This window comes from Podarcis tiliguerta, assembly GCF_965153285.1.
Source record: "Podarcis tiliguerta genome assembly, chromosome: 3".
Lineage (NCBI taxonomy): Eukaryota > Metazoa > Chordata > Lepidosauria > Squamata > Lacertidae > Podarcis > Podarcis tiliguerta.
The window spans coordinates 6,592,293-6,617,718 of record NC_139536.1 but is presented as its reverse complement, the minus strand read 5'-3'; the positions used below and the strand labels follow the sequence as shown (position 1 = coordinate 6,617,718).

General features: G+C 42.2%; 2 protein-coding genes across 2 annotated transcripts in view; one reads left to right on the top strand and one right to left on the bottom strand.

Moving 5' to 3' along the window:
- The window catches only part of BLK (BLK proto-oncogene, Src family tyrosine kinase), an 819,573-nt gene that overhangs the window by 293,293 nt on the left and 500,854 nt on the right, over positions 1-25,426 (bottom strand). The window lies entirely within an intron of this gene.
- LOC310673733 (uncharacterized protein) overlaps positions 1-25,426 on the top strand; it is a gene marked incomplete at its 3' end in the record, with an annotated part of 95,105 nt that overhangs the window by 40,056 nt on the left and 29,623 nt on the right. The window contains exon 7 of the mRNA XM_083432324.1: positions 18,076-18,192. Coding sequence (XP_083288450.1) covers positions 18,076-18,192 — 117 coding nt within the window. The remainder of the gene's footprint in view (positions 1-18,075; positions 18,193-25,426) is intronic.

Sequence of the window (25,426 nt, the reverse complement as noted above, 5' to 3'; positions counted from 1 at the left end):
CAAAGTTCTTAACCTGAGGAACTATTTCTGGGTTAGCAGAGTCTGTAACCTGAAGCATATGGAACCTGAAGCGTATGTAACCCAAAGTACCACTGTAGTTAATTCTGCCTTTTAGAAATACTCCCTGTGTTTTCGTGTGGTGGAGTCCTCAAAGTCAGCGGCTGCCAGAGGTCCATCCTGACATCAAGGATGGGTCAGAGGATGTCAGCACTGATGTTCCTCTGAGAGCTCTTCTGGGGCTGGGCCTGCATGTCCTCTTCCTTTCTGGTACAGATTCCTTAAATGTTCCACTGAGTCCTTCCAACACTACAGTTCTATGATCCTGCCTCATCTCCTGAAGGTGAGCAATCTGACTCCAGGCTCATGTCCCATCAATGTCCCATCAATTATAGATTTCTTTCTTTCTTTTATGCAGGATAATTATCAATGTAAGAGGAAATGGGGGTTCCGCCAGGAGGAACTCACCAAATGCTGCCCGCCTGGTCTAACTCTTCCTGCTTACTGTGGCTTCAATGCACAATGCTGCGCCCTTGAATGACATCAGTGAGCAGCCCACATCCATGGTTGAGAATGTCTGATGGCTACGCTGATTCTTCTGGATCTTTGCTTCTGGAAATGTTCCTGATCAATCCATTTGTTAAGCAAGCAATGAAACAAAGATCTGTCTGTTCAGATGATCATCAAATTAAACAATTATTAACCTGCAAATTCGAAATTGTATTTTTTTATTTTTTGAAAAAGGATCTATCACTAAATATGACCCTCCTCTGGTGCAAGTGCATAATATCTGCCCCAAATTCCTCTTCACTGAAGTTCTTATCCCCGGGTCCCAGGAGGAGACAACTGCAGCCAATGCTTTCCATGCACCCAGGCAGAGCTTGGGTTTCGCTGCCCAGTTGGTTATGTGAACACGGGTGGGATAGGCTGAACTCAACCCAGACTGGAGCCTTGACGTAAATGGAGCTGATTATTCAGGAGCCACTGCTTGTGGGTGCCCATAGGTCATTGGGAGTGGTATTCGATGCTGCTGAATGCACATCAGGTTTATTGATTTCTATGGGTGTACTCTGAGTAGTACTCGGAATTTTCTGAAGGGGTGTTTTCTGGAATTTTGAGAAGGAAAGAAGGAACTCAGAGAGGTGCCAGGGAGAGAGTGTAGACTAAAGAGTTGGGAAGGGCTATTGCTGCCTAGTGATCAAGATCCCAGATTCAGTCATTGATCTGGCTCTTTCTTTTCAACTTTAATTTACATACATTAATTCATAACATAGCCAAGTATAATTGCAGATGCCAATTAAAATAAAATACAAGCAGAAAAGGATATCTAAAGTTCAACACATAGGAACACATATCCATGACACTTTTCTCTCCCAAGTTTCCTCAAGGAAGTCAAGGTGATGTACATCATTTTCTCCCATGCACCCATGTCTCTCAGGTCTTAGACCAATACCACTCTGGTGCCGTTGCCCTTAGTTCCATAGTCACCATTACCTAAAAGGCCCTCTGCCTGCTTCCCTCTAACCTCTCCTCTCCCAATGAAGGAAACGCCAGAAGGTCCTTGGAGCTGGACCTCCGTGTCCGGGCTGAATGAAGAGGGTGGAGATGCTCCTTCAGGTATACTTCCACAATGGGATCATTGACTGGTTAGGAAGACTCCAGGGAGGAGAAAGAATCAGCAGTGGAAAGGAGAAACAATGTTAGGAAACCAGGTTGGGGCAGGGGGCACTGAAATGGACTGAGGAAAGCATAGCTTTGGGGGGGGCAGGGAGGTAGTGTCGGTGGCTACCTTGAGTGGGCTCAGCTCATCCTCATGCTGCTTATAATTTCTTCCCCCACTCCCTTTGGCTTCAACCCACGCAGAATATACCAGGGCTTGTGGGAATTGCAGTTCATAGATGATGGGAATTGTAGTCCAACAACAATCGGAGCATCACAGATCCACTATGCCTAATGTCAAGTCAAGATTGCTTATTCATCAACAGTTCTGATTCAACTGGGACATCCCAGAATTACAGAAGCTATCCCATTTTCTGATTGGATGTCCCAGTTTTTGTGCTGAGCTCCCTTGCCAGTCATCTGGCTCTTGTGAGAGCTCAGCACCCAAAGACAAATGTCTTTGGTGAAAAAGAAGGCAGCTGCACTTTAGTCCATGGAAGCAGAGGAGGAGGGGAGCTGCTGGTGATGCAGGTCAGGCTGCCCCCACTGGACTCAGTTGCCATGCTTCCTCTGCCCAGTGCTGCCCCCACTGGAGGAGGAGGAGACCACAACAACAGGGGGCTGAAGATGGGAAGCCCCATCTCATTTGCCCAGGAGTATGGCACTGAAAGACACACATCCCAAGTTTAATTGGCAAAATGTTGGAGGGTCTGAGATTTTGTTATCTAACCATCCATCCATGTTCCCTGTGCTAATACTTGGTTGTCTGGCAGAAAATCCAGTAAACTGGGCAAGCCTTGGGTGTGTCATAGTTTAGAAACACAGATGTTGTGGACTGAGTTGAATAAGATCCAAAAGGCAGCAGTCTGATTGGTCCTAGAAGAATAGAATGCAGAATGAAGCAGTCTGATTGGTCCGCAGCAGCCACCCAATCCAGCTCCAGGTGGAAGTGAATCCACAACCTGATTGGCCTACAGGAGAATCCCAGAATTAGCCAATCACTTGCGGCCCATTGTGTAAATAATGTATATAAAGCAGATATTTTGGGGGAACTTTCATTCCTCAATGTTAGGATATTTCCATTCCACCTTAAAAAGGGAGCAGGCTGTTGTGTGTCACAAGCCTGCGTACGTCCTGCTCACAGGGAGTTTCCGTTTTGTATATAGCTTTTGTTCTGGCTGTTTCCTCGACATCGAAGCAAGCAGTCATGTTTTCCCTTTGTTCTGACCAACATTGAATAAAGCTGTAAATACGCTTTCCTGGGTGAATCTTCCGTTGTGGAAACTCTGCGAAAAGGGTGTCCACGAGTCCTGGAATGTGTCTGAGGCTCGTGTAGCTAATTGACTGATGCTGTTCCAATGGAAGTCTGGAGATCGTCCAGAGACGACGATAGAGGCCTGCCTGATGAGGCTGCCTGATGCTCCTGACTCCCTGGCAGTATCCCAACACTCACTACTATGAGCTGAATAAAGAGCATGAAATCCACACTCGACTCCGAGTATATTTCAACTGAACAGAACAGAAACCTGAATTCCAGAAACAGCTGAACCAACCGTTTGCCAAATTTATTTCCAGATCTTCTGTTATGGTTCCTGGTGCACAGAGACATTGGAGGACAGCCAATGCTAGCCCCATATCAAGAAGTTTGACCAAAATGATCTATCATTTGCATCAATCTTGGAAAGAAGTCATGGAAAAGGGAAATGAAATTTACTGCTCCTTTTACACTTATAGAAAATCATTTTAAAATGAGGTGCAGGTGGTATTGAATGTCAAATAAACTGGCCAAGATGTATAAAAAATTGTCAAGTAAATGCTGAAAATGTAAGCAAATAGATGGCTCATTCTTCTTAATGTGGTGGACATGCAAAAAAGCTAAAGGTTTTTTTAAAAAATAATTTTTATTGAATGATTTTATGTTACAAAAAACAATACAGCCATACTACCACTAAATATAATTAAGAAATAAAAATTACATACATCGATATTTAGTTTGTTATTTGTTATTTACCGTCTTATTTTCTCCCAAACATTGCATACAACAACACACATATGTGCAGACACCCACACCCTCAGAGAAAATGATAATAATGAAAGTACCATACTTTTGTCTCTATAACACACAGATTTTTTCTCCTAAAAAGTAAGGGGAGATGTCTGTGTGTGTTATTGAGCAAATGTGTGGTCCCTGGAGCCGACTGGCGCGAGTGCAGGGGCAAATCCACTGTTGCATTCAGAATTCCCCTCCCCCGCTTGTTTTCCTCCTCTAAAAACGATGTGCGTGTTATGGTCAGGTGCGTGTTATAGAGCGAAAAATACGGTAAATATTTTTTCCCTTTTTATTTTCCAAAATCTTTTCTTCAACTTTGACTTCCTGTCAAGTCCCTTTGCATATATTTTATCTTACATTTGAATGTACACAAAACAATAAACCTTTCTATATAATTTTTCTAATACATTCTGAAAACATAATAAATCCTTAATTGTTATCCACCTCCTTTTAGTTCCTTTATCACTCGAATGCTAGCACGGAGTGAAAACTATTATTGTATTTTTGAACATATCTTCTATAACCATCCCATTTTTCCGCTAATTTTTGCTTTGAGTTTCCTCTGAGTTTACTAGTCAATTGAGCCGTCTCCACCAATTCCTGTAATTTGATTTGCCAATCTGTTATTTTTGAGCCTCGTGATCTTACCATCCCTTGGCCACAAGTATACGAGCTGCTGTGGTTGCATACAAGAATACCTCTCTTAGATTTTTTGGGATCTCTTTATCTATAATACATAATAGAAATGCCTCCAGTTTTTTAGTAAAAGTTATCCCCATCATCTTTTTTAATTCATCGTATATTCCCCCCCCCAAAAAAATCTTGATCTTTTCACACGTCCACCACATGTGGTTCATGTCACCTTTATTTCCTCCACATCTCCAACAAGCATTCACCAAATTTTTATACATTCTTGATAATCTGGAAGGAGTGAGGTACCACCTATGAGCCATTTTCATCATGTTCTCTCTTATGTTATAGCTGGCTGTAAATTTCAAATTTTGTTAGGGTGTGAAACCTAAGACGCTGGCAAATTAGCAATGTCATGTGACTTTAAGAAGTCAAGCTCGTTAAGTTGTTAAGTTGCTCAGTATATAAAGAGTGTTTGTTTTCGCTGCCTGAGGGGAGTGCTGTGCGTGAAGCAAAAAATGTCTGAAAGCTCCAGAGGTGTTATCTTTCTGCAATAAACCTGTCTTTGGAAAGACAGGCTTCCCTGTCTCGTTTTTTGCTGCTGAGACTTTGAAGCTTGTACTGCAACAAGAATCTCTGCACTGGACTTAACTAATACTCTGCAAAGAAAGCTGTTGCTGGTGGCGCAGCGGAAGCGCTTACTGGACCAGTACACAGACTCTCTTAGGTTATGGATCCTTCTACGTTTCTACAGCTGTATTGTGTGCAGAGAAAGTGAAAGCAGCTTTCGGATGAGAGAAGACCGGCTTGGTCGTAAATCCAGCTCTTAAAGGAACTGAGAGGCTGGAGGCGTCTGAAAAGTGAGTAAAACAAATCCCAAGGGGAAAGAGAAGCAAGGGCACACAGAGGGAGTAGCAGCAGACCCCAAGAATGGCAGTGGAAAATTTCCAGGTTCCCTTTACAAAGTTGAACTCTGCTAATTACGTGCAGTGGTCTAAGAGGGCTCAAGTCTGGTTGGAAGCCAAAGAAGTATGGGCTGACTATGTCCAGAGGCGAAAGCCGTTTGTGGCTGTTGCAGCAGATGCCACAGCAGAGCAACAGGCTGCTGCACATGCTCAGAACAGGGAACATGATAAAATGGACACTAAAGCTAGATGCATGTTGATGGTATCGATAGACGATTCCCAGTTACCTCATGTGGAAAATTTAAGGTCTGCATTTGAAATTTGGGAAGCTCTTAGGCGAATTCACCATAGAGCCACGCCCGGAGAGAAGGTGAACATTATACGTGCTTTGTATGAGTTGAAACTGAAGCCAGGGGATAGTGTGGTTGAACACACGTCACAGATGACTGAGTATTTCAACCGACTGTCATCTCTAGGTGTGAATTTTCCTGAAAATATTAAAGTTTATACTCTGCTTAGCAGCCTGCATGCAGGGTTTGAAAACTTAGTACTAACTTTACAAGTTTTGCCAGAGGACCAGCTGAATATGAATTATGTGACTGGTAGATTGTGTGAGCAAGAATATCAACATCATCGAAAACGTATTGATAATTCAAATACCCCAAGGGTTGGATGTTCAGATAATTCCCAGCGTGAGGGAACTAGCAGGCAGAGCTGTAAGGAAGCCTCACAAGTGTCTGCTATGGCCAGCAAGTCATGTTTTCGATGTGGCAGCAGGTTTCATTTGATAGCAAAGTGTCCAGAAAAGCAACAGGAATTTCAACAGTCCAAGGCCAGTTTCCGGAGCTACAGGGAAAGACGATGTGAGAACTACAAGAATCAACGATCCAGAGGGGGAGCAGGTGCTGATAAGGGACTATCTGCAATGGCAGCACAACAGAGTCCTAAAAGGAGCCAACAAACCTTGAAGTGGATAATTGACAGTGGAGCAAGTCACAGTTTAGTTCCAGCAACATCTAGTGGCAGCTTGATGAACTGCAAGACATTGCCAGTTGCAAAAACCGTGACTATAGCAGACAATAGTAAACGAGAAATGAACCTTAAAGGCACAATTTATGTTAACTGTTTGCAAACTAACCTTCCTGTTTTTGTTCTTCCAGGAATGAAGAATGGACTTTTGAGTGTGTCATGCCTGGTAAAAAGTGGTTTTAAGGTTGAGTTTGAAAATGATGTGTGCACCATTTCGAAACAGGGGAAGGAGCTAGTTAAAATTCCCTGTGAGGATGGGCTTTTTGTTTTGGATGAAGAGCAGTTAGCAGCAGGTAGATGTTCAACAGGTGAAGTGCAAGCTAAGTGTGTAAATAAGGCTCCTCATACAGGTTGTGTACATCTACTACACAGAAGGTTAGCTCATATATGCTTTAAGTATGTAAGCAAGATGCCAGATTTAGCTGAGGAGTGTAACATTAAACCCTGTCCAAATTTTCTGGATTGTTGTGCTTGTAAACATGCTAAGGTTAAGACATGTAACTATCCTAGATCTGATAGAGTAAGCAAGAAACCCTTTGAACTTGTGCACACAGACGTGTGTGGCCCTATGCCAGTCAAATCGCTTGGAGGTGCGAGATTTATGCAAATCTTGGTGGATGATTTTTCAAGGGCTAGTTGGGTTTTCTTTCTGAAAGAAAAATCACAAGCAGCTTCCATCCTGATGGATTGGATCGAAGAAGTCGAATGTAAATTTGACACCAGGGTACGTAAAATACAATCGGATCGTGGTGGGGAATATGTGAACCACACGCTGGAGACGTGGTTAAAAAGGAAAGGTATAGTTCATAGACTTACCAATCCCTATTCACCACAGGAGAATGCAGTTGCCAAAAGAAAATTTCGAACATTACAGGAAGCCATTGCTGCTTTGTTGTTTGATTCTGGACTTCCACAGCGTTTTTGGGCTGAGGCTGCACTGTATGCGAATTATACTTTTAACAGAGTGTACAATAGCACAGTAGGCAACACTCCTTACTTCATGCTATTTGGAAAAAAACCAAAAATTGATCATCTAAGAGTTTTTGGATGTCGTGCTTATGTGCTGGTGCCTAGGGCACAACGTAGGAAAGGCGATCCTAGGTCTAAAGAAATGTTTTTCTGTGGTTATCAAGCAAACACAAAAGGTTGGAGATTTGTGAATGTAGAAGGCAATCAAACGAAAATCACAATCAGCAGAAGTGCGGAATTTTGTGAACAGGATGGTTGGAATAAAATTCATGGAAATCCTGACATACTATTTGATGTGGTGAACAGTAACAATGAAACTCAGGCCCCAGGGCAGGTATTAGTTCCAGAACAGGCTGAGGAATTTGAGTCTGAGGACGAGGGTGAGAAATCGTCTAGTTCACCCAAGTCTGTAAAGTCAGAATCTTCTAGCTCTAAAAGTTCACCTGTACAGCAAGAGAGACGTGTAAAGTCAGAATCAGAAAGTTCTTCAACTACTAGTGACAAACAGGTGACTACTAGTGACAAACAGGCGACGACTAGTGATTCTGAGTCAGAGGGGGAAACTGAAGGAACATCGCAGGAACTGTTAAGGCGTTCCAAGCGTACCAACAAAGGTAAACCTCCTGAAAGGTACCAAGCTATTAGTGTTTGGGCTGGTTTGGCAAATTGCGAACCTGAAAGTTTTGAGGAGGTTGAGCAATTACCCCAGGAGGAGGCCAGTAGGTGGCGTGAGGCCATGCAAAAGGAGTTGAATTCTATGAAAGAACTGGGTGTGTTTTCCATCACCAAACTGCCAGAAGGTACCAAGGCAGTAAGTTGTAGGTGGGTGTACAGGTTAAAGACAACAGCGATGGGGAAACCAGAGTACAAAGCAAGGCTTGTAGCTCGAGGTTTTACGCAAAGACAGGGGTTACATTATTCCGAAGTCTATGCACCCACTTCAAGGAGTGAAACCCTACGGGCACTATTAGCAGTTGCTGCTCAGAAAGGGTTTAAAGTGAATCAATTTGATGTCTCTACAGCTTATCTTCATTCAGACTTGGCTGAAGAGCTCTATATGGAGCTACCGCCAGGATTGAAAGTTGGTAAATCAAATCAGGTATGGAAACTACATAAATCTATTTATGGACTCAAGCAATCTGCTCATAATTGGAATGAGTGTTTTAATGATGTTTTGGTAGGCATTGGTTTTAGCAGGAGCAAGGCTGACAATTGCTTATATTTCAGAGGTTCAGGAGATGCTCAAGAATCTTTGCTTGTTTATGTAGATGACCTGATTTATACTTCAAAGACACAAGAACAAGTAAAAAAAAACTAGCCAAAGAGTTAAATAAACACTTCAAAGTTAAGAATCTTGGTGATGTGAAGGTCTATCTTGGTGTTCAGATAGATAGGACCAAAAATGGCAGTTTTCTACTGAATCAAAAAGGCAAGATATTGCAAATGTTGAAAAAGTTTGGCATGACGGAGTGTGCAGGTGTTAGAACACCAATGGAAATGGGTTTTGTAAAAGACAATGAGTTTAAGGATAGTGCTGAATTCAAGCGTGCTGAAATCTTTCAGTCAGCACTGGGAAGCTTACTTCATCTTTCGCAATGGAGTAGACCAGATATTGCTTACGCTGTTAACTTACTCAGCAGAGAAGCTTCAAAACCTAGTGTAAATGCATGGAAAGGAATTCAAAGAGTGTTAAGATATTTACAATACACCAAAGATTTTTGCCTTGAATTATATTCGGAAGGACAAGCACAGATTACTTGTTGGGCAGATAGTGATTGGGCAAATTTAAAAGATAGAAAATCAGTGTCTGGCTGTGTAATAAAATTTGGTAACTCTCTGATTGGGTGGAGATCCAAGAAACAGAACCTGATTGCTTTGTCGTCAACAGAAGCTGAGTTCTGTGCCTTATCTGAGTTATGTAGAGATCTAGAATTTTACAAATGCTTGGCACAAGAGATGTATGAAAAGGCCATCACTCCAATCACTGTATGGGGTGATAATCAACCGTGTCATAAGTTAGCACAAAATGGGCAGTTTAAAGGTCATACAAAACATTTGGATATCCGCTTTCAAAATGTTTGTCAAACGGTAAAAGCAGGAATTGTTAAATTAAATTACTGTCCCAGTCATGAAAATCAAGCTGATGGTTTTACAAAACCGCTTGGGTTTCAGCGGCATGAAAACTTTTGTGAAGAAATGGGTCTGAAGTAATTTTTGGTTTTGTATTGCCAGCGAGAGGGGGTGTTAGGGTGTGAAACCTAAGACGCTGGCAAATTAGCAATGTCATGTGACTTTAAGAAGTCAAGCTCGTTAAGTTGTTAAGTTGCTCAGTATATAAAGAGTGTTTGTTTTCTCTGCCTGAGGGGAGTGCTGGGCGTGAAGCAAAAAATGTCTGAAAGCTCCAGAGGTGTTATCTTTCTGCAATAAACCTGTCTTTGGAAAGACAGGCTTCCCTGTGTCGCTGCTGAGACTTTGAAGCTAGTACTGCAACAAGAATCTCTGCACTGGACTTAATTAATGCTCTGCAAAGAAAGCTGTTGCTGGTGGCGCAGCGGAAGCGCTTACTGGACCAGTACACAGACTCTCTTAAATTTACCTTCCATAACTTTTCCCAATCTTTTAGCATAACTGGACGGCCCACATCTTGGGCTCACTTTATCACTGAAGCCTTAACCTCCTCATCCATTAAAAGAAGTCTATACATTTTTGCGATTATTTTAGTTTTACCATTCAGTAATTCTCTTCAAATCTTGAAGGCTGCTTTTCAAAACCTATCTGCTTATCCTGTCTGAACATTTCATTCACTTGGAAGTAATCTAGCCAACTAGAAAAGTGATCTTTTATTTTCTCATAACTTATCAATTTTAGTTGACCCTCCTCCTCCCTTAATATTGTGTTATACGTTATCCAGTTCTCTTTGATGTTTGTTTTTTTTAACAGCGATTGCTTCTAATGGAGAGTTCCACCTTGGGGTTTTCTGTTCCAAATATCTTTTGTATTTTCCCCACACCTTATATAAAGCATTTCTTATTATATGATTTGAAAAACTCTGGTGCGCCTTTATTTTCCCATAATTAAGATAGCCATGCCATCCAAAACGGGTGTCATGGCCTTCTAGATCTAAAATATCCCAATTTTTCAATAAACACCAATCTTTCAACCAGAGAAGACATGAGGCTTCGTAATATAGCTTCAAATCCGGTAACCCGAAGCCACCTCTTTCTACAGTATCTATTAATATCTTATGCTTTACTCTTGGTCTTTTACCCTTCCACAAAAATTTAGAAATTTCTTTTTGCCACTTATCAATACTGCTGGTCTTTCCTATAATTGGAATCATTTGGAATAAAAAGAATAGCTTCGGTAAGACTATCATTTTAATTATCAAAATACAGCCCAGGAATGATAAAATTTAGCTTGTCCATGTCTCCAACTGTCTTTTGATATCTTTCCAACGATTAATATAATTATCTTCATACAAGTTAATATTCTTTGGTGTTATCCATAATCCTAAATACTTGATTTTGGGGTGGATTTTAATTTGTATTTTTTCTAATTCTGCTTTTTCATCTGGCGACAAATTTTAACTAATAGTTTTGTCTTGTTTAAATTCAGTTTGAACCCCGCAACTTTACCATAGCCATATATTATTACCAACGCCTTTGTTAAACTCTGTTTTGGTTGCTCCGTAGTTATAATTAGATCGTCAGGAAATGCCCTCATTTTGTAACTTCTATTTCCCAGCACAATCCCTTTTATTTATTTTTCCTCCCTAATTCGTTTACATAAAACTTCCAATGTTAATATAAAAATTAAGGGGGATAGTGGGCAACCTTGTCTGACCCCTTTACTGATTTCACACTCCTGTGATAAATTTCCATTTATTATAATTTTAGCTTTTTGTTTTGAATATATTGCTTCAATCCCTTTTATATAAAGGTAAAGGGACCCCTGACCATTAGGTCCAGTCATGACTGACTCTGGGGTTGCGGCGCTTATCTTGCTTTACTGGCCAAGGGAGCCGGCGTACAGCTTCCGGGTCATGTGGCTAGCATGACTAAGCCACTTCTGGCAAACCAGAGCAGCGCATGGAAACGCCATTTACCTTCCCGCTGGAGCGGTACCTATTCATCTACTTGCATTGTGTGCTTTCGAACTGCTTGGTTGGCAGGAGCCCTTTTATATACTGCATACCAAAATCCATATGGTATAATAGACCTTTCATAAATTTCCAGGAGACCCTATCGAAAGCTTTTTCAGCATCTATGGCCATTAAGACTGCCTTCTTTTCTATTCTTAAGTCTAAATAATCTAATAAGTTTATAATGTTTCTAGTGTTGCTATAAATGTGCCTCCCGGGCAAAAAGCCAGCTTGGTATAATCATCTGGAAGACTTTTTTTGATCTTTCGGCTAAAATATTTGCATATAATTTATAATCATTATTTAGGAGTGCAATAGGCCTATAGTTGTTAATAAGTAGATTGTCCATTCCCTGTTTTGGAATTAATGCAATAAGGCTGTCTTTCCATGGGTTTTGGGAAAATAATATATAATGAAATGAAGAAAATGTTGAAATGGGCTATTCCTAAAAAGCCTGAAAGTATTTATGTACAGTAGCTAGAATATCATATGCACAGAAATTGAGAGATCACAATGATGAATGTTTCTAAAGAATGGAGGCCTTTGTGGATTTAAAAAAGAAATTGTAGTCAGATGAAATTGTGGGCAGGATAAAAGCCATGGAGAAAAAATGATAAAATAACTTTAGTTCAGAACCTTTTTGTAATAGATAAAGATATAATGCAGTAGAAAAGGTTTGAGTAGAAACATTGCAGAAGTGGGGGTGGGAAGTCAATTTATGAAACAATGTGACTATTTGATAGGAATATCATTGTGAATATGTTTGGGGGAAAATAATAAAGAATTATACTACACATAAGAGAGAATGGTCTACACGGACACACAACAGTTCTTCAGGGTTTCTGGATGGGGAAATACCTGGGACTCAACCTGAGACCTTCTGTATTTGCAGCAGATGCTCCCCCATCTGAGCTTGAGCTGCTCTCTTATCTGCAACAACGTGGAAGTGGATGAAAACCAGAGCAAAGCTCAGGTAAAGGAACCTCATGGCTGCAGTTTCTTCTGAGCTCTCTGCCAAAGGGAAGGCACTCTAAGGCAGAAGGAAGAGGAGTTTGGATGGAACAAGGAGGGTCTTTTTACTTAGAGTGTTGCCGTGCCAAAAAGATGCTGAAACACACATATGTGCATCTGAGTGGGAAATGCTGCAAACAGGTATTTCCTGCAGCTGTCAGCATTTGAACTGTCCAGGCCATTTTTTCTTAAGTCATCCTAGGCAATCTATTCATCTTGGAGAACTTCCTAGGATTTACCTGAAGAACATCTCAAACAATCACAACATGTGCTGTACTTTGGGTGCGGTTTTCTCCATTCCATATCAATTAACAGATTTCCCGTCATCTCACAGAATCAGCTGTCACATTCACGGCGCCTGGATGGAAAGGAAGCGGAATGTTGTTGAGGAGATTTGCTTTAATGCAGTCTGATGCAACCACAATTGCAGTACAGTGGTACTTTGGTTCTCAAACTTAATTCGATCCGGAAGTCCATTACAAAACCAAGGCGCGCTTTTCCATAGAAAGTAATGCAAAATGGTTTAATCCATTCCAAACTTCTAAAAACAACCCCTAAAACAGCAATTTAACGTGAATTTTACTATTTAACGAGACGGTTGATCCATAAAATGAAAGCAATAAACAATGTACAGCAGTCACACAATCAGTCAATCACACACTCAAAACGGAGCACCTTTGGCTTCTGAAAAGGTTCGGCATCCGGAACACTTACTTCCAGGTTTGCAGCATTTGGGTTCCAAGTTGTTTGAGTACAGTGGAACCAAGGTACCACTGTACCTACAAAGAAAGAATCTTTTCCATTGGCTTTTCTTCTGGTCTGCAGTTTTGGATTCATTTTTGCTTAATATGTTTGCTTCTGTGATGCTTGTATTTTTATGTGCTCCTCCCCTATTTTGTGACACCTCCCCCCCCCAAAAAAACCACACCATACAAATTAGTGGTTTTGTTCCATCATTCACAATAAATAAACAGTATCTACAGCGGTACCTGGGGTTACATACGCTTCAGGTTACATAAGCTTCAGGTTACAGACTCCGCAAACCCAGAAATAGTACCTCAGGTTAAGAACTTTCCTTCAGGATGAGAACAGAAATTGTGCTCTGGCGGCGCGGCAGCAGCAGGAGGCCCCATTAGCTAAAGTGGTGCTTCAGGTTAAGAACAGTTTCAGGTTCAGAACGGACCTCCGGAATGATTTAAGTACTTAACCTGAGGTACCAATGTATTTTCTTAGTTAGTCAACAAAATCAGAAGATGTGACAAGACACCTGTTAGTAGAAACCTTATTTATTATTAAATTATTAAATTGTGGTTTTTTTTTCATTTATACCCTGTTTTTCAGGGGGGAAAGGCTCCCCAAGTGGTGTATCTGCAATCTCTTTTTTAAAAGAAATGGCACACAAGGAGGAAAGAACAGGGAGGGAAGAGGGAAACAAAAAGCAACTCAGGCATTTTCAGTTGAATGGGGGGGGGGACCATTTGAAGCATCTGTTGTGTTGAACTCTTTCAATTGCTTTTGCTTGATTTGCACATTGCAAACAGCCGAAAGTCCTGAAATCTTGGGAGTAAACCTGATTTGCAATGGGGTTTGAATAATGTTGATTGCAACAGTTTAATTAAGACTAGAAGCATATATACTTGATGTACTTTCAGGCATTGTGACCCTTTCAGTACAAGAACAGCAGGTGCTAAAACAGATTGCAATGGCATCTCCTCCTGCTTAACATCAGGAAAAAGTTCTTGAGAAAAGGACACCTTGGCTGCACCTTCCCAGCAGGAACAAGTCCCTGGGCAGAGAGGCACGTCATCTGCTGTGTCCCAGCAAGAGCAATTCCTGGTGGAGGAAGGAACCTCATCTGTTCCTTCCCAGAAAAATGGCACTGCTTCCCCTGCTCCTCAGCTGAAAAGCAGCAGTTTCCACATGCATTTAATCACAGATCACATTATTCAGGGGGAACAAGTCGTCTTAGTATCATAGAATGATAGAAATGCAGAGTTGGAAGGGACCTCATGGTTCATCTTCTCCAACCCCTGCAATGCAGGAATCTCAGCTAAAGCATCCATGACACATGGCCATCCAAACTGTGCTTCAAAACCTCCAAGGACGAAAAGTCCGCAGTTGAAGAGCTCTTTCCAGGGCCGTCTTTAGCATATGTCCCACCGGGGTGCAAAGATCCACCCAGCACCCCCAAATTTAGTTTAGCCCCCAAATAACCTCAGCGCCATTGAACAAGGCCAACCACGCCCCGCCACTGCCCTTTGCCTGCCACAGACTCCTCGCCCAGCGCCCGCCCGCTTCTCGCTTAACATTCATCGTTAAATGCAGCTTGTGGAATTCATACCATGTGCTCTAGGCACGTTTTTGCGGAAATGGGAAATTAAAATCGCGTGCTGGAAGACGCCAGTATGAAGTAGTTAGTCAAAGAAAATGCCGACAACTAGCGAAAATAAGCATTGCTTTTCAAATGATTTCTGTAAACGAATTTGAACTGGAAGTGATGAAATTAAAACACGCCGTTGTTGGGGTACTGGGTGTTTTTTATAGATTTGTTGTTCTTCTTGTTTATATTTTTGGAAAGATGGGATCAAGTCATTAATTTATGTGGTTGTTTGGGGGAGAATGGGGCCATAAAATGTACATAAAACTACATGCAACACAAAAACAAGCATGCTAAGAAAAATGCTTATTGTCTAGAAATTGGTAAGGAGATCTGGTTTTCGTTTTTGCCTTCCTTTCTTGTCCTTTTCCACTTGTGTGCCATGTTTTGTTTTGTTTTTAAAATTGTATGTAAGCTACTCTGGGGGTCTTTTGGCTGCAAAGCAGAGTACAACTGATATAAAGAATTTAAACAATGTTTCTACCAAGAGGTTTCTCCTCTCATCTTCTGGGTGTTGTTCTTGTTTGTGTTTATTAACGATGGGATAAAGTAAATAATTTATGTGGGTGTGGGGGGGAAGCATCTAATGGGGGCAATGGACATAAAACTATATGCATCACAATATCAAGCATGTTAAGCAAAATGCATCTAATAATGTGCAGACCAGGAGAAAAGCACACTGAAACGTTTCTTTCTTGGTAGGTATGGCAACTGCAGTCAAACTGAACAGTCCAACCAAAAGAGGCCGCATCAACCTGCACTATGGCCAAGCTGTTACCCGAAATTCCACTTCCTTTCTATCCAGGCGCCATGAAGTTGGGAGCAGCTTTTGTGAGATGAAGGGAAATCTGTTAATTGATATGGAAAGAGAACAGGATGAGAAAGATTGTTCTGCAGATAAATCTTGGGATGGTCTGCAAGATGAATAAACTGCCTACGATGAGTTAAGAAAAAATGGCCTGGACGGTTCAGATGCTGACAGCTGCAGGAAATACCTGCTTGCAGCATTTCCCACTCAAATGCTCAAATGTGTGTTTCAGCATCTTTTTGGAACAACAACACTATAAATAAAGAGAACCTCCTTGTTCCATCCAAACTCTTCTTCCTTCTGCCTTAGAGTGCCTTCCCTTTGGCAGAGATCTCAGAAGAAACTGCAGCCATGAGGTTACTTTACCTGAGCTGTGCTCTGGTCTTCATCTTCTTCCACGTTGTTGCAGGTAAGAGGGCACAGGGAGGGAGCATCTGCTGCAAATGCAGAAGGTCTCAGGTTGAGTCCCAGGTATTTCCCTGGTCGGCAACACTTAAGACCTTCTGCCTGTCAGTGTAGACAGCTCTGAGCTTGATGGAACAACAGTCTTACTTGGCAGCTTCCTATCCTATCCAGCTGCTTAAAAAGGGGTGGGGAGGAAAGTATTTAAAAAGCTATTTAATAATGAAATTGAATTTGAATACATGACTTTTGCAACAGCAGCAATGTTCAGGATGCAGCCTTAGCAACCAGGAAATTCCATGGTGGTCATTTATATTGCTTGGAAAAGTTTGGAAAGTTAGTGTCCATGATCCCCAAGTCCTTCCTAATTCCAGAGGTCCTGGATCTATGAAGAGTAAATATCTGATGAAGCATTCCATTGTAGACCTAACCCAGCAAGTTTCTTTGTTAAAGAATGCCCACAGTTGCCACCTCAGGACCCCATGAGCATAGCCAATGAAGAGATGGTGCCCACTGGGCAAATGGGTGCGCCTTACCCCCTCCTCACCTGGCTGGGAGCCAAGAAAGACTATAGCCAGCACAGTTGGGTGTGAGCTGAGCAAGACACATTGGCAACACTACTGGGGAGATTGCAGAAAATACCACTCTCAGAGAGGGCACAAATGTCAAGGTATTTCTGAAGCTCAGAACAGCTGTATTTCTGATTAGCAGATGTTAAAAGCAAAGGGCAAACTTCAGTAGAATGGAATGAAGTCTGACTCAGTGGCCAATTATGTGGGTCTGTGGGTGTATTATCTGCTCATTTTTCTCCCCTTCCATTAGCAATCTATAAAATTTAGGCTTGGCGGCTGTGCTGAAAAGATCTCAGGAGCAGTAATCATCATCATAATGTTATGATTTCTACACCAGCCAACTGGCTGGGTGCAGCTCAGGTTCAGGAATCAGCTGGAGTGTTTGCAGAGAAGGAGGACCGATCTGACCCTTGCTAATGTTGGCCAATGAAATAGTAGTTAGCAGGTTGAGAGGCAGCAGAAGCCTGTAAAAGTTGGTCATCCCATTAAATACGCAGGGTTCTGGTTTGGGAAAAAAGTAGTTGTAACCCTTTGGCCCCCTTTAAACAAATTTATTTCCTTTCTCTTTTACACAGGGCAATTTGCTTGTGAACTATTAGGAGGAACTTGCGAATTCCCAGCAACTACAACCTGCACCTATGGAGAAATTACAGGGGTCTTCTGTGGCAACAACGGAACCTGCTGCAGGGGTAAGTGATATCCATTGAGTTGTGGGGGGTTTCTTTTGTTTTTTGTTTGCAAAATACATTAAAATGCAGTCAATAAATATTTATATAAACAAAAAGGTAAAGGTAAAGGACCCCTGACAGCTAAGTCCAGTCGTGAATGACTCTGGGGTTGCAGCGCTCAGCTCGCTTTACTGGCCGAGGGAGCCCTCATTTGTCCACAGACAGTTTTTCGAGGTCATGCGGCCAGGAAGACTAAGCCGCTTCTGCTGAAATCTGAGCAGTGCACGAAAACGCCGTTTACCTTCCCGCCGGAGCGCTACCTATTTATCTACTTGTACTTTGACATCAAATCAGGACTTCCCATGCCTGACAATGTAGACCAGTGAGATTCCACCATGAGCTCCCCAGCTAGCCTTGGGCAAACCACGCTTTCCGTCTCAGCTTCAATCTCCCCATCTGTACATAATAATGGGACATAATAATACTGACTTGCTGTTACAGAAGGCTCTGAATATTTATTTTTTCATTCATTCATTCATTCATTGCTTTTATGTCCCACCTTTTCCCCAATGGAGCTCAAGGTGCCTTCTGTGGTTCTTCCTAATTTAATCCTCCCAACAACCCTGCGAGGCAGATCAGGCTAAAAGTGAGTGACTGGCCCAAGGCCACTCTGTGAGCCTTATGATGAGGCTGGATTTGAAGGCTGGTCTCCCATTTCCTAGTCCAGCACCTCAGGCTTTCATACTTGGAAGTGCTCTTCCAAGGCTCAAAACAAAACGTCCGTCCAATGAATGTTTCTGTTTTGCACAAGAAGTCCTTTCTAATAATGACAATTTAATCCCCTCTCTTTTCCACAGATGAACCTCCATTGTGTAGACTCTCAGGAGGATTTTGCCAGGCCCCAAGGACTGAGAACTGTACCCTTGGAGAGATTACAAACATCTCCTGTGGTCCTAATGCACGCTGCTGTAGAGGTAAGTTATATTCATGACTTGGTGGTCCCAATTGTGCAAAAGTTTGCTCATTTTTAATCCTGTTTTCCTGATCTACACTCTACATCTTCACTGGACAAAGCAGGGCTTTGCTTGTGCTAAAGAAAATAGTCACTGAACAGTTTCTGGATCAGAGTAGCTGATAATACGCTTAGGGTTTATTAATTCTATTTTTAGAAGTAAAAGGTTGGATTCAGTTTTGATGCAGCACTTCTAGGTTCTGCATCTTCTTTTAAGCATTAGAGCCTCAAGGTTTCCATCTGTGCACAGGGAATTTTGATGCCACAGATGTTCATATGGGTGCAAACTGTGCTGGCTGCTCTTCCCATGGGCAGTAAAAAATGGCGGCTCTGATCTAAGTGTCTGATCTAAGTCTGATCTGAGAGCCAGTGTGGTAAAGTGGTTAAGTGCGGTTGTCTCGTAATCTGTGGAACCGGGTTCGCATCTCCGCTCCTCCACATGCAGCTGCTGGGTGACCTTGGGCCAGTCACACTTCTTTGAAGTCTCTCAACCCCACTCACCTCACAGAATGTTTGTTGTGGGGGAGGAAGGGAAAGGAGAATGTTAGCCGCTTTGAGACTCCTTAAAAAGGGAGTGAAAGGCGGGATATCAAATCCAAACTCTTCTTCTTCTAACTCTCGAAAATCTTAAGACAGCGCTGAGTAAGTGAGGATGAGCCAGCAGTCTGCTGCTGCTGAAGGAACACAAATATGATTTGGCAACAAAGATTCCCACTTCATTCTGCACTCACCAGAACTCAGCTGAAGTACAAAAATAATGTTGACCGGAGCATCAGTGAAACCAGGACTTCCCATGCTGGACAATCCAAGTCTGTGAGACTCCACCATGAACTCACCAGCTGGCCTATGGATAACCATACTTTCACTCTCAGCCTCGATCTCCCCATCAGCATTATGGGACATAATAATACTGATTTGCTGTTACAGAAGGCTTTAATTAAATTCCTTCTCTTTTGCACAGATGAATCTCTACTGTGTAGACTCTCGGGAGGATTTTGCCAGGCCCCAAGGACTGCGAACTGTACCTATGAAGAGATTAGATTGATCTCCTGTGGTCCTAATGCACGCTGCTGTAGGAGTAAGTGATACCCATGATACCCATTTCTGTTCTCATCCTGAAGCAAAGTTCTTAACCTGAGGTACTATTTCTGGGTTAGAGGAGTCTGTAACCTGTAACCTGCCTTTTAGAAATACTGGATAAATGAACTGAAAAGCAACTGCAATCTGAGGCTGGAGATGAGAAATAATTTAATAGATCCATTCTAGCCTGTAGCCAGTTCTGAACCCACATTTTAAAAAGGAAAACGACTGATTTGAGTGTCTCCTAAGTCAAGTGACCGGAAGGGTACAAGATGTGAAAGCTGTTTGTTTTGAGGAACATTGGAGGAGCTCAGCATGTTTAGCCTGGAGAAGAGAAGGTTAATTTGAGGGAGAGACATGATTGCAGCCTCTAAATATTTGCACGGCTGCCATGTGGAAGTTGTTCCAGAGGGCAGGACTAGAACCAAAGGGGTGGAAATGACAGAGAAGCAGGTTTTGAGGGACAATCTGTGAGAGATCCTGTTATTGAAGATCCTGCATTGAGCAAGGGTTGGACTAGTTGATCTCCAGGTCATTTTTGGCTCTCCATCCAGCTGTTCACTCACTGAACCTTCTGCTAATAAATCACTTTTTAGTAGGATTATTTTTTTCTCCAAATCTTCTTTTCTTTTCTAAAAAACCACACAAACTAATTTTTATTTAGGAAGGTTTATTTATTACTTCATTTTTATCCTGCTCTTCTTCCCAAAGGAGACTTGGAAACAGATTTCTCTAATCACTTCATATAGAAATATTCATATTAAACTATTTTTAATTATGTTATTTATTTGACTTATATACCACCCTTCATCAAAATCAGAACCACCATGGTGGTTCACGAGATAAACACAAAAGATAAAAGCACAGATCTATAAGGACAAAAAATTGAAAAGCGATTTTTGTTGCATGCCTTTTCTGATTATAAATTTCAGACCAGGGGCTGTTTTCTCTTCTTTTTTACAAATTGCTATCTGTAACTCCCGGTGAACTGTTACTTTGTTTTTGTTGTTTATTTTTTGCAAAAGAGATCAAAATACAATAGATAAATAAGGTCCCTCTTACAGTAAATAAATAAGGACCCTCTTAAGGTCCCTCTAAATACACCCATTCTGTCAAAAAATCATGTAATTGACCAGAGCTTCAGTCAAATCAGGACTTTCCTCTCCATGCCTGTCCACCTAATCACTGACCATATTTCTGTCTAGGACAAGGTGTCTGTTGGGTTCTGTGCTATAGTAAGTCTAGGAAAAATTGGGGCAAGAGGAGACAAGGTGCAGGCTGTCCTCTGAGGAATACAGCTCTAAAGCTGCTCCATCAAGAAACAAGCTGAATTGGGGGGTTATGTTGTAGCAGCAGCAGCCGAATAGAAAAACAATGTGGTGTAGGAGTTAGAGTGCTGGAGGAGGACCTGGCAGATCAGGGTTCTAGTCCCCACTTGGCCAAGAAGCTCACCTTGGGCCAGTCACTGCTTCTCAACCTAATCTACTTAACAGGGTGGTTGTGAAGATAAAATGGAGCTGAGAGAATTATATGTGCCATTGAGTTCCTTGGAAGAAAGGTGCAATATAAATATCAGAATAATAGATAAAATAATAGTTAGCATCACCTTTCCTGCAAGATGCGGTGTCAATTTGAGGGTCCAGCCTTTGTCATCACCTCCTACATCAATGGAGTGTGGGATCCTCAGGTCTCCCTGCGTTTTCGTGTGGTGGAGTCCTCAAAGTCAGCGGCTGCCAGTGGCCCATCCTGACATCAAGGATGGGCCAGGGGATGTCAGCAGTGATGCTCCTCTGAGAGCTCTTCCGGGGCTGGGCCTGCATGTCCTCCTCCTTTCTGCTACAGATTCCTGAATTGCAGGGTGGGCTGAAATGTTCCATTGAGTCCTTCCAACATTACAGTTCTATGATCCCCCCTCATTTCCTGAAGGTGAGCAATCTGACCCCAGGCTCCTGAAAGTGCAATCGATTACAGATTTCCTTCTTTCTTTTATTCAGGATAATTATCAATGTAAGAGGAAATGGGGGGTTCTGCCAGGAGGAACTCACCAAACGCTGCCCATCTGTTCTAACTCTTCCTGCTTACTGTGGCTTCAATGCACAATGCTGTGCCCTTGAATGACATCAGTGAGCAGCCCACATCCATGGTTGAGAATGTCTGATGGCTACGCTGATTCTTCTGGATCTTTGCTTGTGGAAGTGGGCCTGATCAATCCATTTGTGAAGCAAGCAATGAAACAAAGACCAGTCTGTTCAGATGATCATCTAATTAAACACATATTAACCTGCAAATTCGAAATTTTTTTCATTTTTTTAAAAAAGCATCTATGACTAAATATGACCCTCCTCCGGTGGAAGTGCATCATATCTGCCCAAGAGCCCTTTTGACTGAAGTTCTCATCCCCGAGTCCCAGGAGGAGATAACTGCAGCCAGTGCTTTCCATGCACCCAGGCAGAGCTTGGGTTTCTCATCCAGTTGGTTATTTGAACGTGGGTGGGATAGGCTGAACTCAACCCAGACTGGAGCCATGACCTAAGTGGAGCTGATTATTAAGGAGCCACTGCCTTGTGGGTGCCCATAGGTCACTGAGAGTGGTATTTAATGATGCTGAATGCACGTCAGGTTTATTGATTTCTATGGGTGTACTCTGAGTAGGACTCGGAATTTTCTGAAGGGGTGTTTTATGGAATTTTCAGAATGAAAGAAGGAACTCAGGGAGGTGCCAGGGGGAGGTGGGACTGAAGAGTTGGGATGGGCTATTGCTGCCTAGTGATCAAGATCCCAGATTCAATCATTGATCTGGCTCTTTCTTTTCAACTTTAATTTACATACATTAAATCATAACATAGCCAAGTATAATTGCAGATGCCAATTAAAATAAAATACAAACAGAAAAGGATATCTAAAGTTCAACACATAGGAACACATATCTATGCCACTTTCAATTTGTTTGTTTCTTTAGACATTTCTCTCCCAACTTTCCTCAAGGAACTCAAGGCAATGTACATCGTTTTCTCCCGTGCGCCCATGTCTCCCAGGTCTTAGACCAATACCACGCTGGTGCCGTTGCCCTTAGTTCCATAGTCACCATTACCTAAAAGGCCCTCTGCCTGCTTCCCTGTAACCTCTCCTCTCCCAATGAAGGAAACGCCAGAAGGTCCTTGGAGCTGGACCTCCGTGTCCGGGCTGAATGATGAGGGTAGAGATTCTCCTTCAGGTATACTTCCACAATGGGATCATTGACTGGTTAGGAAGACTCCAAGGAGGAGAAAGAATCAGCAGTGGAAAGGAGAAACAATGTTAGGAAACCAGATTGGGGCACTGAAATGGACTGAGGAAAGGGTATGTTTTTTTGGGGGGGCAGGTAGTGTCGGTGGCTACCTTGAATGCGCTCAGCTCATCCTCATGCTGCTTATAATTTCCTCCCTCTCTCCCTTTGGCTTCAACCCACACAGAATAAACCAGGGCTTGTGGGAATTGCAGTTCATGGATGATGGGAATTGTAGTCCAACAACAATCGGAGGGTCACAGATCCACTATGCCTAATGTCAAGTCAAGATTGCTTATTCATCAACAGTTCTGATTCAACTGGGACATCCCGGAATTACAGAAGCTATCCCAGTTTCTGATTGGATGTCCTGGTTTTTGTGCTGAGCTCCCTCGCCAGTCAGCTGGCTCTTGTGAGAGCTCAGCACCCAAAGACAAATGTCTTTGGTGGAAAAAAAGGCAGCTGCGCTTTAGTCCATGGAAGCAGAGGAGGAGGGGGAGCTGCTGGTGATGCAAGTCAGGCTGCACCCACTGGACTCAGTTGCCATGCTTCCTCTGCCCAGTGCTGCCCCCACTGGAGGAGAAGGAGACCACAACAACAGGGGGCTGGAGATGGGAAGCCCCAGCTCATTTGCCCGGGAGTATGGCACTGAAAGACACACATCCCAAGTTTAATTGGCAAAATGTTGGAGGGTGTGAGATTTTGTTATCTAACCATCCATCCATGTTCCCTGTGCTAATACTTGGTTGTCTGGCAGAAATTCCAGTAAACTGGGCAAGCCTTGGGTGTCATAGTTTAGAAACACAGATGTTATGTACTGAGTTGAATAAGATCCAAAAGGCACCAGTCTGATTGGTCCTAGAAGAATAGGATTCAGAATGCAGCAGTCTGATTGGTTCGCAGCAGCCACCCAATCCACCTCCAGGTGGAAGTGAATCCACAACCTGATTGGCCTACAGGAGAATCCCAGAATTAGCCAATCACTTGCGGCCCATTGTGTAAATAATGTATATAAAGCAGATATTTTGGGGGAACTTTCATTCCTCGATGTTAGGGTATTTCTGTTCCACCTTAAAAAGGGAGCAGGCTGTTGTGTGTCACAAGCCTGCATACGTCCTGCTCACAGGGAGTTTCCGTTTTGTATATAGCTTTTGTTCTGGCTGTTTCCTCGACATCGAAGCAAGCAATCATGTTTTTCCTTTGTTCTGACCAACATTGAATAAAGCTGTAAATATGCTTTCCTGGGTGAATCTTCCGTTGTGGAAACTCTGCGAAAAGGGTGTGCACCAGTCCTGGAATGTGTCTGAGGCTCGTGTAGCTAATTGACTGATGCTGTTCCAATGGAAGCCTGGAGATCGTCCAGAGACGACGATAGAGGCCTGCCTGATGAGGCTGCCTGATGCTCCTGACTCCCTGGCAGTATCCCAACACTCACTACTATGAGCTGAATAAAGAGCATGAAATCCACACTCAACTCTCAGTATATTTCAACTGAACAGAACAGAAACCTGGATTCCAGAAACAGCTGAACCAACCGTTTGCCAAATTTACTTCCAGCTCTTCTGTTAGAATATCCTTACTAAAAATGCAATTATCAATTAAAAACTGAGGATTTGGCATTCAAGGAGGATATTGACCAGAGGAGCAGAGGAGGGCTGTCAAATGATCAAGGCTCTGGAGACGAAGCCTTATGTGGAAGATGGGTGAAGGAGCTGGGTATGTTGAGCTTGCAAATGAGGAGATATGATAGCCATCTTCAAATAACACAAGGGCTGTCACATTGAAGAGGGAGCAAGCTTGTTTTCTCATGCCTTGGAGGGTAGAACTCTAACCAATTGGTTCAAGTTACAAGAAAAGGGATTCTGACTTGGGGGGGGGGGGGAATTAATGAAAGAAACATCTGTTCATCAGTAGAACGGTCTCCCTCAGGAGGTTGTGGACGCTCCTTCCTTGGAGGCTATTAAGCAGAGGTTGGGTGGCCATCTGTCTGGGATGCTTTAGCTGAGATTCCTGCATTGCAGGGGGATGGAGTAGATGACCCTCAGGGTCCCTTCCAATTCTCTGATTCTATAATTCTATCACTATATAAAGAAACCTCATTAGGTACTTTGTTGGCTAGTTGGGTGATATCCTTTGGTATGGTTATACCTACATATCTAAATATCATCTAAATATCTAAATATGTAAACATCTAAATATCTAAATCAGTTCCATATTCTCTGCAAATATGGAACTGATAATTCTTAGCTAAATAAATAAAGTCACCTTTACTTCCGGGAAGCAATTCCGACTTTGCCCAATTTATAGAATATCAAGAAGTTTGACCAAAATTATCTATCATTTGCATCAATCTTGGAAAAGAAGTCATGGAAAAAGGAAATGAAATTTACTGCTCCTTTTACACTTATAGAAAATCATTTTAAAATGAGGTGCAGGTGGTATGGAATGTCAAATAAACTGGCCAAGATGTCAAGTAAATGCTGGAAATGTAAGCAAATAGATGGCTCATTCTTCTTAACGTGGTGGACATGCAAAAAAGCTAAAGGTTTTTTTAAAATAATAATTTTTATTGAATGATTTTATGTTACAAAAAACAATACAGCCATACTACCACTAAATATGATTAAGAAATAAAAATTACATACATCGATATTTAGTTTGTTATTTGTTATTTACCGTCTTATTTCCTCCCAAACATTGCATACAACACACATATGTGCAGACACCCACACCCTCAGAGAAAATGATAATAATGAAAGTACCATACTTTTGTCTCTATAACACAGAGTTTTTTTCTCCTAAAAAGTAAGGGGAGATGTCTGTGCGTGTTATTGAGCGAATGTGTGGTCCC